We start from the raw sequence: 13,698 nt of genomic DNA, 5'->3' as shown, positions 1-13,698 counted from the left end.
AACTGCATTATCGCTAAAAAAAAAATTGTATAATATGAAAACACAAGGACTTTACTATATATCAATATTTGTGAAGAAAATTAAGTGTAATATTACCATATTCACTCAATTCCAAGACTAAGTTTCCCATCCCCATTTAACATGGGGGGGAACCCCCACATCTTGGAATCAAGCATGAGGAGGGGGGAGCAGGCAGCTCCAGCTCCAGCCCCAACCCTGGGACAGAGCCAAAGCTGAAGCTGCTGCCTGCTCCCTGTAGCCTCTAGAACTCCTGCTAAACCCCCGCCAACCCGCAGCCTCAATTTTCCACACCCCTTCCCCTGTCTCGCCCCCCCTTTCCCCCTTCTCTGCATCATCACTACAATGTCGGAGCTTGAGCAAGAGCAGGGGAGGGGAAGGAGGCTGCAGGGGAATGAGATGGGGAGAAGGGTAGTACCAAGGAAGTGGTGGGGTAGTAGGCAGGGAGCAGAGGCTGTGGGGGCAGGCACAACGGAAGGGTAAGTGTGTGTGTGTGGGGGGGGGCGGTGACAGGCAGCAGGGGACAAACTGCCTGTCTTCCCCACCACTTCCCCGACTGCCTGCCCTACATCATAACCCTCCCTGCACTGCCTCCCCTACCACCTGCCCACCTACCACTGCTCTCTCTGCTCCAGTGGTGCTGGGGATGAATTTAAGACAATCTTCCAATAATTAGATTCTATACATGGAAAAGTATAACAAATGTATAAATTTTCCACATATAACCACATTGGAGGGTTATCTTAAATTCAGGAGTTATCTTGGATTTGGGTAAATATGGTATTATTAATATCGGGGAGAATTAAATGAAACATAGATACACCACAAGATATTATCTCTAAGAAGAAAATGGGAACACAGAGCTCATTTTTAGAGTAAAGAGTTTAGTTTTAAATAGTTTAAAAAATCACAAGCCTCAAATTTACTGTTGAAACTATATTGTGAAACATACTCTCTACTGTTTAAATTCTACCATTTGATAGCTCATTTACTTTCAGTGCTGTACAACATGAATAAAGACTCTATTCTATTCTATTCAAGTCAGGAAACAATTGGTTCTACTGCCACAAAGTACTTGAAGTTTTTTATTATTATTATCTGGAAATTGCAACTTTTACCAGAGTATTATTGGATTCTCTTCTGTTATACTTTTTATAAGTGAGAACCTAAAGATGTCTCTAAGCAGTCCGATTATCACCTCAGTTAGGTACCTGAAGTTTAAACATTCACTCTGATTTTTCTTGTGAACCACAGCTCATCCTAGATTTTCAACATGCAACTCCATGATGCCTATTTCTAATTCAGTAGTTGCATGCAGTTCTTATAAAGCCTGTATTATGGAGCAAGGCCACAGTTCATGGATAGGTTTTCAACTGAGTTTTCTGTTACAAGCAGTTTTGGTTTCTGCAACCCACACAAAAAGGGATGTCGAATTGGTAACTAAATCAGAGGACAAGATTGATTTTCTCGCTTTTTTTTAGTTTAAACCTACATGAAAACTTGGAAGAAGGCTGAAGGATGAAACCCTAGCCTTGCTGAAGTCAACAGGGGCAATGCCATCATCTTCAACAGGACTACCCTGAGTTCCTAAATATGAAAATACTAAAAGTATAGCTCTAAGGAGCTCAAGAGATCTTGGACTTTTTCTACTCTATAACAAGGACACACAAAGGAAAGGACTACTTTACTGGAATCTCCCAGTTGAGATCTTTTATAGGATAATCAAAATATAAAGTCAACTTGAATCATAAAAAGAAAATGGTATTTAACACCTAAAGATCCAATCTCCTATGGTATATGTAAAGATAGATATCTATTTCTGGTTAAGTTGGATTCTTTAAAGTGTAAAAAACAAAAACAAAAAACAAGGAACTTCTTCACCCTTTCATCTCTAGGTAGAAAAAGTGAACCTGCTTCAAACTGTGGTTTCTTAGGCAAAGGCAGGAATACAGACAGATGTATATTTAGAAGCACAGATTTATACCTTTGTAACACTGATATCTAATTTCTGAGCAGGTGCATGCTGTACAGAGCCTGCCCACACAAAGGCATGGGCTCCCAAAGCTCTGCGAGCCATCCTGCCTTGCCTTGCCCTACCCCCTAGATCAGGAACAGGAAGCAGAAGCTGAAGGAAGAAGGGGGAGCCTGGAGACCCTGCTCACAGCAGCAGGAGAATAATGCAGCAGAGTGATGCCCAGACTGGGAGCCTGAGGCTGTGATTTAACTCATCAAGGACCCCATGCGGCCCACAGGCCACCAGTTGGACAGCCCTGATTTATAGCATTAGACCAGATTCTAGCAACAGAGGCACAAGAACACAGTACTTGACAGGGATTCAGTAGGTAAAAACGAAATAAGAGCTAAGCAATAGCTAACCTCTCTGTGTTTGTAAGTTGTCCAGAAGTGCCAGAGAATTTAGCCAGATCCATCATCTCTTCAGCTAATGAAGTCAATTGGTTCTTCACTTCATTTGCAAACATCTCTCCATCTAGAAAAATCGATGTCAGTAGAGTTTCTTTACAATAATTTAAGATTTATCAGCTATATGCATATGCAAACAAGAGTTAGTGATTCCTGAGAGAAACCATGGGTACAATAGGTTACAGTTGCTAGATTAAACAATTTTGCATTTCCAGAAGTAGCCTGAGCAGGTGTTATAGCATGGACTCCACCTCAAGTCTAGGGATATAAGGCATGATCCAGTAGTCCTACACTCTTGATACATACGATTTGGGGAATTCTAGGGAGGAGTCATGTTCAGAGACTAAAGACACTTTCAATCCAAAAGGTTCAGGCAGAGAAGCAGCCCTCCAAGTTCTGCCATGGGAATCAGCAGACCCTAAGGATGTGGACAGTTATCACATTTCAACCATTCCAAGAATGTCACTGGGTGCATCTACACAAGACGCTTTATTGCACTGTAGCATAGTTTACTACACAGTAAGCGTGGGCGTCTACATGTGCAAATGCAAGTAGCAAATTTACTTGCGATTACTTACTGCTCCCAGTCAGCTGGCCACCAGGGGGCAGAAGATTGCTCCCTACCCCCAGGAGCTGTCGGCTGCTGAGGAGGGCTCTGCAACCAGAGACCAGGTGGGAATTATGTCCTCCTGCCTCAGCAGCAGGGAGCTCCAAGCCCCCTGCTACCAGACTGTGAGCAGGGAGTAGGGGCTGGGAGATCCTTACCTCCCAGCCCCCACTTCACCACCTCGATCAGGGAGCAGGGGGCTGGAAGAGCCTTATATCCCAGTGCTGGCTCTGAGGCCATGGGGCTGGCACTGGGAGATCCTTATCTCCCATCCCAAGTCCCGCAACAGAAGCTGGCACTGGGAGATAAGGATCTCTCAGTGCTGGCCCCATGGTCGCAGAGCTGGATCTGGGAGCTTCCTGCTGGCAGGGGCTGGGGAACCTGTTCCCCACCCAGCTCCTTGATTGTGGGATTTTGCAGTGGGGGCTGGGAACTGTTGTGGTCAGGGGCAGGTCCCAGCCCCATGCCCAAATCGGGTGATCAAGGCATGGGGGTTGGAACGAGCTGCAGGGATGGGGAGGTCCCAGCCCTCTGCCCTGATCCATCAGTGGGGCAGCTTGCAACGAGCTAGCTGCTAGCTGCCCCACTGGCAGATCGAGGGAGGGGGCTGAGACCTGCCCTTCCCCTGCAGCTCTTTCCAAGTCTCCTGCCCCATCAGGGAGCCAGGGCAAGGAGCTCCCTGCAGCTGTCCCTGCCCTGGATGCAGGCAGCCCCCCCAGGGGCAGTATGCAATGTCCCAGCCCCAGCCAGGAGACAGCTGTCTCCTGGCCAGGTGCTCCCTGCCAGCCCCTGGACTAGCACCCAGGCAGAGCCTAGAGCATATGGCAGCAGGGACCCCTTGAAGAGCCCCAGGAAGGGGAGCAGTTTGCTGCCATTAGTAGCAAATCTGTTACCGTTTCCCTGCACATGTGGATGCCTGCCTAGGAGTGTTTACTCACAAGTAAACTGCTCCCAGATCTAATGCATATAGAGACACACCAACTGATTGTGAAATTGGTTCACAAATGTCCTGGGTCAGAGGTGTCCCAACAATAGGCTGCTAAGAGCTTTAAGTACAACAGGCACCTTTCAGGCACTGCAGTGCTGCTGAACCACCACCAAGGTGGTAGTGAGTACCCAGACCCATTGCAATTTCTGTACTAGGTGCAAGTTCTTACCAACACCATGTTCAGTGAAGACCCATTCCTGCACTTTACTGCAATCTGTACCTGTCTGGGAGTATTGGGGGGGGGCATGTGGGTGTATGGAGTTGTGTGTGGTTGGGGGAATTGCCTAGACCAAGACACTCATCAGTATACTTCAGTACCCTAAAAACTGACCAAAGTTCAGTGCATCTCAAGCTGATTTAGGGGTGGGGGTGGGGGAGGGTGTAGGTCAGGATGTCTGGCTGCCTGGACAATTTCATTCCATTGGTGGCAGTGGAGTACTTGGGCAGGCCCTTGGTGCCCCCAGCCTCTAAGAGCACAAAAGCAGAGATCCAGGCACCACCACTATGTGTCGTTCCTCCCCAGCCACTTTACACACCAAATAAAGCCTGGAATACATAGAACACAGTTTAAATGTGTAACAGGTCTGTGGCTATGAGCAGCAGCCATGACACTCCCAAGTGGCTGTGCAGTCCCTGCCTGGCTCAAGCTCAGCTGCAGCCCTTCCCTTGAATCTCGCCCACCACACCTTACTCTTAATGAAGGTTATAAAAGGGAGGCTGCCTGTGGGCTCTGCATGAACCCAAGCCTGTGTTGACCCTCACTGGACCTCTCCTGGGTCCCCCTTCAGTCACAGTCTAATGCTCCCAGACTACCAGGCCCTCTCAGCATGTCTGTACAGCTGCTGGGCATCGGTCACCTTAAGGACTCCTTGCATGGCTCCTAACCTTCCCTACACCATGCCCCAAGCCTTGCAGATATTCTCTCCATGACGTTGCTTATTCATACACTCTGGCCTCCTTGGGCTTTTGGACCTCCCTGGTCCCTTATACAGTGTCCCCCTGGGCTCCTGGGCCCCTAATCCTGCCTACTGTCCCTCTCCCTGGGCACCCATGCCCCTGGTGCTGCATGCTACCCCCACTCTGGGCTCCCAGTGCCCTGGTCTGCCTTGCAACCATTCTCCAAGCTCAGGAACCCTCTGGTCCAGCTTAATCCTTCCCAGGGCACCAGGACCCTCTATGGTCTCAAAATAAAGCAAAGGCCACTTGCCTGTAAAAACTCAGTCCTTCTCTGCCCAGGGGGCTTTTCTGTGCTCTCAGTCCTAAGGAGCTGCAGTCCCTTCAGGAACCCTGCTGCCTAGAGCTCCACACCTTGTGGCTGCCAGGGAGAGACTCCTTGGCCAGCTCAGATTCTGGGCTTATAGCTACAGCCTGAGTCCTCTTCCAGTCAGATGAACTTCTCATTAGCTTCCTGCACCACCTGCAAGCAGCCACACAGGCTGCTAGCTCCCTTAAAGGAGCAAGCACACTCCAGTGCCCTGCTACAAACTGCTACCAATGGAAAGAAATTGACTAGCTCTTTAAAAGCAGTGGAGAGCTGCCCCCAGCCAGGGACATGACAGTGAAGGACAGCCAACAGAGGCTGGGGCAGTAGATTTCTGGATGTATACCAGACCAACCACAGTTACTGCACAGGAATTGGGGGTAGAGGGGTAAGAAGTTGTGTAATGTGGGATGCCTGGAGGACCAACCAGACACTAGTCATGGAAAACCTGGTATCTGCACATAATACAACTTGTCCAAAGTAATACTTGATTATCCAGCTATACTTTTGAAACAGTTCAGGAATTTTAAACAAAAGATGGTCTAAGTATGTCTGGACGCTTGTGGTATAAACTGCATTTAAACTCATCTAAGTATTACACCTGTCTGCAACCTCATGTGGTCATCAGAATGATCATCACTATACTGAAGCTGACCATTTTCTACCCTACACAGCCTTAATGTTTGGCTCCAAACCCGTCTTTTAGATTTCATAGATTTTTAGGGTCGGAAGAGACCTCAGTAGATCATCAAGTCCGACCCCCTGCCCTGGGCAGAAGAGAGCACTGGGGTCAGATGACCCCAGCCAGGTGGTTGTCCAGTCTCCTCTTAAAGACCTCTAAAGTAGGAGAGAGCACCACCTCCCTCGGAAGCCCATTCCAGATTCTGGTAACCCTTACTGTGAAGAAGATCTTCTCAATGTCCAATCTAAATCTGCTCTCTGAGTGTGTGGCCATTGTTTCTAGTAACCCCTAGGCACGCCCTGGTAAACAGAGCATCTCCTATTCCTTGCTGCACCCCCTCCACCCCACGATGAATTTGTAGATGGCCACAAGATCACTTCTCAGACTTCTCTTGCGGAAGCTGAAGAGATCTAGGTCCCTCAATCTCTCCTCAAAGGGACTTACTTGCAGGCCCCTAACCATATGAGTAGCCCTCCTCTGGACCCTCTCAAAGTTATCTACATCCTTCTTGAAGTGGGGTGCCCAAAATTGGATGCAGTACTCCAGCTGCAGCCTTACCAATGCCACAGAGAGGGGAAGTATCACCTCCTTAGACCTGTTTGCGATGCACCTGCTAATGCATGATAGAGTGCGGTTAGCTTTACTTATCATTTTGTCACACTGGCAACTCATGTTCATCTTGGAGTCTACTATGACTCTGAGATCCTTTCTGCCGCTGTGCTATTTAGAAGGTTATCTCCCAATCTGTAAATGTGTTGGTGATTCTTTCTCCCTAGGTGCAGCACTTTGCTAAACTTTGTTAAACTGCATCCTGTTCTGTTCTTCCCACTTTTCCAACCTGTCCAAATCCCCCTGAATCCATTCCTTGCCCACCTGTGTGTTACTTTGCCCCATAATTTAGTGTCATCTGCAAATTTGGACAGAGTGCTCTCCACGCCCTCATCCAAGTCACCGATGAAGATACTGAACAGCATTGGTCCAAGGACCGAAACTTGGGGGCCCCCACTGCCCACAGCTTTCCAGGTCGATACCAACCCATCCACCACCACTCTCTGGGTGTGTCCCATAAGCCAATTCACCACCCACCCGACTGTGTAATCATAATTCTTGCTCCTGTCCAGTTTCTTCATCTCAAACTAATGGAAGCTGTTGAGGGACAGCACCTTTGAAAAGTTGGGCTACCTACTTAGATACTAGTTTTAAGATTTTTTCCTTTTTCCAATTTTGGCATAGTGTTTGGGACAAATACCTTGACTTTCTTTATTTAAACCAGCCCTACCATGTTTGGGTTCTATTGTAATAGTAAATTCACAAATTTAGATAGTAAACATTCTTAGGTCGAATCCTAAAAACAATTATGCATCTAACTTTAAACATGCTGGTAGTTCCACTGATTTATATGCTGCTGCATCCTGAATAAGCTAAAAAGGTTGAGATACCAGCTAAGGCAGGGTAGGCCACTTAGGAAGTTTCAGTGAACTGGTGCAGGCTGGGCAGGGAAGGGGGTGCTGATTCAGCCAGACACAGCTGGAGGTAGGGAGGGGAGCGCAGTTGATGCCATCCAGCCCTGGGACAGTCTGCCCCACACACACCACTAGGGGCACTGGATGGAGCAGGCAGGCAGGGTCTCCACTGAGACCAGCATGAGACCCCTACAGGAAAGGCACGCACAGCGGGGTGGATAGGACGGGGCTGAGGGCAGGCGGGGAGCAGCATCCAAGAGCGGGACAGGCAGGCAGAGCCGAGATTGCAGGGTGACGACAGTGCAGGGCCAGACCAGGCCTGGGATGGAGCCATAATCAGCTCCCTGCACATCCTTGGGATGGGCATCAGTTCTGCAGGCAGCGACATGTAGGAAGCAAATTGTGGCTCTGCCCCAGGCTTCGATCCTGTCCTGTCTCTGCTCCACAATCCTGGCCTGCTCCCAGATACCACTCACCACCCGTTTGTGGACCCATCCCGTCTACCCAGCCAAGTGTGCCCTGCCCACAGGGGTTTCAGGCTGGTATTCATGGAGACCCCCCCTGCCTGCTCTGTCTGACACCCCTGACAGTGGGTGCAGGGTGGATGGGCTAGGGTGTCTAGGAAGAGGCAGTGAGGTTGGTCTGGCGGCAGCAGAGACACAAGCAGCAGAAACTGGGCAAAGTGAGCTGCCACCATGGGGGCTGCCAAGAAGCCAAGTCCAGCTGTAATGCCGGGGGGCCAAGGGACCTGCCGTGGGTCAGACTGAATCCCTTGGCAGGCCAAATCAGGCCCACATTTTGCCAACCCCTTTGCTAAGCAGAGATCACAACAATAAAGTTTCATGGTCAAAAAGAGTACTGTTACATGTTTTTGCAAGAGAAATAATGCTGCTGCCTACACAGAAATGGAATAAAATCTTTTTCTATATATGAATCCAGTTTTTCCTATGAAGGGCACATTCAAAGGGTGACATCAAGGTTTTTAGTTTGACTTAATATTTCAGAAAAAATGAATAGAAAATAAGATCGTTTGAAGATCAGACCACATACAGACATATAAATATGGGAACCACTGGGTAATAAGCTTTTAAAAAAAATCTAGAATGAGACCTTTTACTTAGTGGAACTGATGCTACCTCAGAGAAATCAGCTGTGAAATTCCTTCCTCAAAAGCAGTACTCCACATACCAATAAAAACAAATGCTGTGTGCCACAGGGACAGAGCCAAAATTTCTTCTGCCATATGCCTTAGGATATATTAAACCCCTAAGAAAACAGTATAGCTGTGTCAGATATCCTATAGAGAAAGAAACTGTGGGAGAAGCTATGGCATGCCTTTCTTCATCTGGGTTCATGAGGTGCTAATAAATATGCTGGAACTCACAAGGTGACAAACTATTTATTCAAGCATCTGATGCCATAATGGACTGCCAGAACAAACAAAAATGAGAATGAAAACTCAGAGTACTTCCTCATACAACTCAAGCAAAAACAAATTCATGAGGCTGCACTCTCACACCACTTTATATACCTCTGAAAAAACACTCAGACACTACAATACTGATAAAATGAGAACATGTATAGAATGCTTTCACTGCACACAGTTTAATTCTAGAAAAACACCTCTGGAATCACAAAGAGATGCTACTAAAAATCCTGCCAAGTAATTTAATATTAAATTAAAGAAAACACATTCCTTAAGCTTTTAATGTTAACTTACCACTTCTTATACCGAATAGCTTCTGATCATCATTATTTATATATTCCAGTTTTTGAAAAATGATGAAGCCAGCCTGCAAAGAAAAGCAAAATACATTCAATGCTTTCTACTCCAAAGAGATCACATTTTAAGTTTTTTCCTTCTTCATTCAAAAAACCTAAAACAAACTAAAAAGGCCAAAAATTGCTTCTGCAATCCAAGGTACGAATTCTAATTCACACTATAAATAAAGGGTCCTTGTTCACTGCAAAACTATGAATAACGCAATATTAAGTGGTGAACAATCAATAAAAACCTGGGTTTATACCTTTTTTGTGGGTTTTTTCTCAAGAAAAATAGTTTAGAAATATAGATACTGCAAAGTTAAGCACCTGTCTGGCAAGTCACCTAAACTGCCTTTGTTCTGCTCCCTTAGAAATACCAGTCTTTCATCCAAATCATTTCTTTCCATATATAGCATTAAGATGTTGCATAATTTTTTCATACATACATATCTCCAACAGAAAGTAGGAGCAGAAGAAAGAAAACGTGTTTATACAGTACTTAAAAAGGGAAATAGGAAGATATGCATAACTATAAGCCTGGCACAGATTCCAGATGAAAGAACAACATGTTGATAATACAGAAAATATAGTTAATGTCAATTAGCATGGTCACAAAGAAGATAGTATCAAGCTTGCTTGACAACACCTAAAACAAAAAACCCCTTAAATATAGTGGGACTAACATGTTTCCCATGATATAATTCAGCCTGTTTTTGTGTTCTATTCCTTCTTTGCCTTGTCTATTTGGATTGTAATATCTCTTGGGGCTTTGGCTTGACAGGGAACAGTATTCAGAAGTGGAACACGCATGATCCACTCACTACTTGCCCTGCCCTCTGAGTGGCGGTGTATGGGGGTGTGTGACGGGGGCTTGTGTGCGTGTAGGGGAGGCTGCCTAAGAGCCAGCTGGGGGTGAAGGGAAGCAGGATGTGTGTGCAGCAGAGCTTTCCTAATCTGCAGCTGCCCCCATAGCGCTCTACATAGGTCCAAGCCCTACCTAGGTCAGCCCATGCTGGGCTCCCACCCACACCCACTAGCCCTGACCCTGGCGAGCACACAGCTTCTGGCAGAGCTGTTCCCAGTGAGGCTGCAGCCAGACAGGTGCTGCTCTGCTCCTCTCACCTTCACCGGGAGCCACCAAACTGAGCCACCGAGCTGAATCTCCCCTGCCCCCACTCACCTGGAGCAGTGCAGCAGGGGCAAAAGCAGGAGGAGGAGCCCCCACTGGAGGCAAGGGGAGCAGAGTTGCACCCAGCCAGCTGCAGCTGCACTGGGAACAGCCCCACTGGAAGCTGCGTGCGCTGACCAGGTTCCAGGCTGGCACAGCTGTTCTTGTTCCCCGAGCCTCCAGCTGCAGCTGCTGCCGCTCCTCCTGTTCCTGCCTCTGCTGTGCTGTTCTGGGCAGGTGGTGGGGGAGAAAGTTTCAGCTGGGCAGCTCCTGCCCCAGCGCTTGGGACTCTGGCACCAGTTTCCTGGCACCTGCTTCCAGCTTCTGAGGCCCACCAGAAAGTGAACATCCAAACCTCAGGAAGACCAGATATGCCCCTTGAAAAGGCATGGCATGGTGAACTCAATGGTGGGGTTCCTGGGTGGTAGGCTTATGGTTATCCATGAATTAATAACAATGCACCTCCAATCCAGGAAGGTATCCCCCCTAATGAGGCAGGGAAGGTTAGTACTCCCAACCGGTGGCCCAAGAAACTGGTTGAGGAGAGAATACCCTAAAAAAAAGAGGAAAAGAGGGGAGCAGACCCTGATGGGCACACATGGGAGTGGGAGACTTCAGGGTACAGAAGAGGTCTGGGGGTTCACTAAAGGAGACAGGTAAACCCAAGCAGGAATCACTGATCGAGACTGCACACAGCGTACCCACCAAGCTCAATAGTGGCTATGAGCCAGAGGTGAGGCCTGAGGAGTCCCCAGGAATGGGGAGTGGAAAACAGATACCAGGAATGACCTGCCTCAGGCTCTACCGAGATAAAGGTGAAGCCAAACGAGATGATGGTGCCAGCATCAGCAACAGCAGTCCAAAAAAGTAATACCAACACCAGGGTGGCTAAAAGGGACATGAGGGCTGACAGCCTAAGTTTATCATGTTTGTAAACAATTTAAGCTTCAAGGGTGACTGGAGAGATCTGAAGTGAGTGTTCCAAATGGCAGGAATCACAAGGTATGCCAACATGTGGAGAAACACAGAAGGAAAGACCCACAGCATGGGAACAGTCAGCGTTGACCACCTTGGGAAAGCCACTCAAGTAATAGGCTTTTTTGATGAATAGTTATGGGGCAGAACCACATGGGTCAAGATGGACAAAGAGAGAACACCTTATGGAGACAGCCACACAGAAACTGGTGTGGGGCTACAATCACTCTGGGACATAAAGAACATTGTGAGAGGGTATGGACCCAGTGGGAAACCCACTATAAACCTTAGAGAAAAGAAAGACTCAAGACCGGGGGGCTGGATTACTGGGGAGAGATGAGGGACTATACTTACTGTAAAGGGAAAGGCTGGCCCTGAGCTAGATGAGAGGAGCTCATGGGAACCAGAAACCATGAGGTCATGGGAACTAAAGGCTGGTAAGCTAAGTCAGTGGTGTTGGTGAGAAAAAAAAGGGCCATGAATTACTAACTCTCCCCAACCATAAGTGTAAGAAGTGGGTGGCAGAGGAAGGGAAATAAAAAAAATGGAAGTGTGTTCTGCTCTTTGGGGGTGGGAGGGATGTGTAGCAGGCTGCAAGTCTCAGGGGCTGCAGCCCAGCTGCAGGCAGTAAGAAAGCGATTACAAGCCTGCCTAGGAGGACTGGGCCAGATGAGAAAGATAATTGGCTGTCTCAGAGGATGTTGAAAGCTCCCAGATTTCTTCCTTGGGAGATGGAGAGAGAAGGAGGACTGTGAAGCTAGAGGCTAGAGGCTGCAGCACTGAGCCAGAGCACTGTCCCAGTTTGGGAAAAGGCCATAAGATTTGGGATAACTGGTTATGCATGTGTTTGGTTTATGGGTTATGCTGTGCCCTGTGGGCCAAGTTTGCTCAGGGAAATAAAAGACAGTATTGTTCAAACTGACAATCTGCTACACCTTCCCACTCTGTTAGTTGTTTTGCACACTTGCTAAACACCATATGCATTACTGGTTCTCTCTTCCTGAATTTGGCCCAATCATCCACACAAGTGCCATCTACTTAAACAAGATCTGAATGTGATCCAATATTGTTTTAAAAGAAAAAAAAGTTGACAAATCTACCTTTGATTGCAACAACAAAAATTAAACTCTTGTTCCAACATTTCTAAACCCTTTAAATTCTAATATTATAAAATCTGTCTGTCTGTCCGTAACACTTTATTTGTGCTCTGATTGGCTGATGGAAACAGGCAATCCGAATGCTCCAAGCATGCGGGAGCACCGCCATGACTCCAAAGCAGTGCTGAGGACTGGACAGGTGGTAGGGGAGCTGAGGCCAGCAGCACTGGCCTTGGCTCCCCGACCCCGGTCCCTGCAAGAGGCAGAACAGTGGCAGCATGGGGGGTTAGGTGGCAGCACTCCATCCCAGCCCCCTCCCCCCACCATTCTTGATGGGCAATTGGCTAATTTTAATATATTACCCTAAGCACAATTTTTATGCTTACAGAACAATTACAGTTTAATGAATACATTGCAATCAGTTGATCCAAATCTTATATAAGCACAGCCGATATCAAATTATCCCATATATTCACTCTAAGCTACATTTGAATGTTTTATACATTTTAATAGGCAAATCTGGACTGTAGGAGTCTACAGATTTTCAGAGAGGACATGGAAGATGTTTCACTTGCTTGACTTCATTTTGATAAAAGATATTTGAGCACAATAATTGGATTAGTATTTGTTCCTCTCATATTCCATCATCAAATTTCCCCTTGCAGCTTCAATAAAAGCCTGAGAGTGGTGTTTCAAGTAAACTGACTAACACTGGCACAAACAAAATGAGAATTAGAATTGGTATTCAATTTAATGAAGAATACATCATTAAAGAAGGTTTTTTTGTTTGTCTGATGGTTGTCAATGCTAATTTCCATATAAATAATTAAAATGACCTATAACTTGCTTGTAAATGCATTCATTTCCTTCACCGTATTAAACAGTAACCTTAGGTTGGAGACGTAAAATGCACAAGACAGGAATTCAAAACTGACTTTGCCCCCTTCTGCTTACTCATATTGCTACTCATGCCACTAAATATGCATTTGGATGGTGGTGATAATCCACACTCGTATGATCTACCCACAATTTAACTTGGAGATCTAGGTGACTGAGGAGAGAGAAGCTGGTGTTGACATGTGGTTTTTAATTATAAACAAATATAATTAACTATGCACAGGAGAGGCTAGTGACATCTACAGAGGGCAAGTTCACAAGCCCAATGGCAAGCAGATACTAAACCATAGAGTCCTTTAGAAAAAGGAATAGGTTCCATCTGTGGCAGAAAACCACCTTGGTTTCTCCCCAAAAATC

The 13,698-nt window shown here is 46.8% G+C and overlaps 1 protein-coding gene across 2 annotated transcripts in view; it reads right to left on the bottom strand.

Annotated features, from left to right (window-relative positions):
- Window positions 1–13,698, bottom strand: part of WRN (Werner syndrome RecQ like helicase) — a 197,497-nt gene that overhangs the window by 117,486 nt on the left and 66,313 nt on the right. For both annotated transcript variants that reach the window (XR_002097222.1, XM_019516772.1), the window contains exons 7-8: window positions 9,161–9,233; window positions 2,395–2,506 (exon numbers count right to left, since the gene is read on the bottom strand). Coding sequence is in view for 1 of the 2 variants with exons in the window: in XM_019516772.1 (XP_019372317.1) it covers window positions 2,395–2,506; window positions 9,161–9,233 (185 nt within the window). In the remaining variant the exon portion in view is untranslated. The remainder of the gene's footprint in view (window positions 1–2,394; window positions 2,507–9,160; window positions 9,234–13,698) is intronic.

The sequence above is a fragment of the Gavialis gangeticus genome, unplaced genomic scaffold, assembly GCF_001723915.1.
Source record: "Gavialis gangeticus isolate Ggan-Ray unplaced genomic scaffold, GavGan_comp1, whole genome shotgun sequence".
NCBI classification, from domain to species: domain Eukaryota; kingdom Metazoa; phylum Chordata; order Crocodylia; family Gavialidae; genus Gavialis; species Gavialis gangeticus.
Note: the sequence above shows the minus strand (reverse complement) of the source record. Positions and strands in the feature narration are given on the sequence as shown.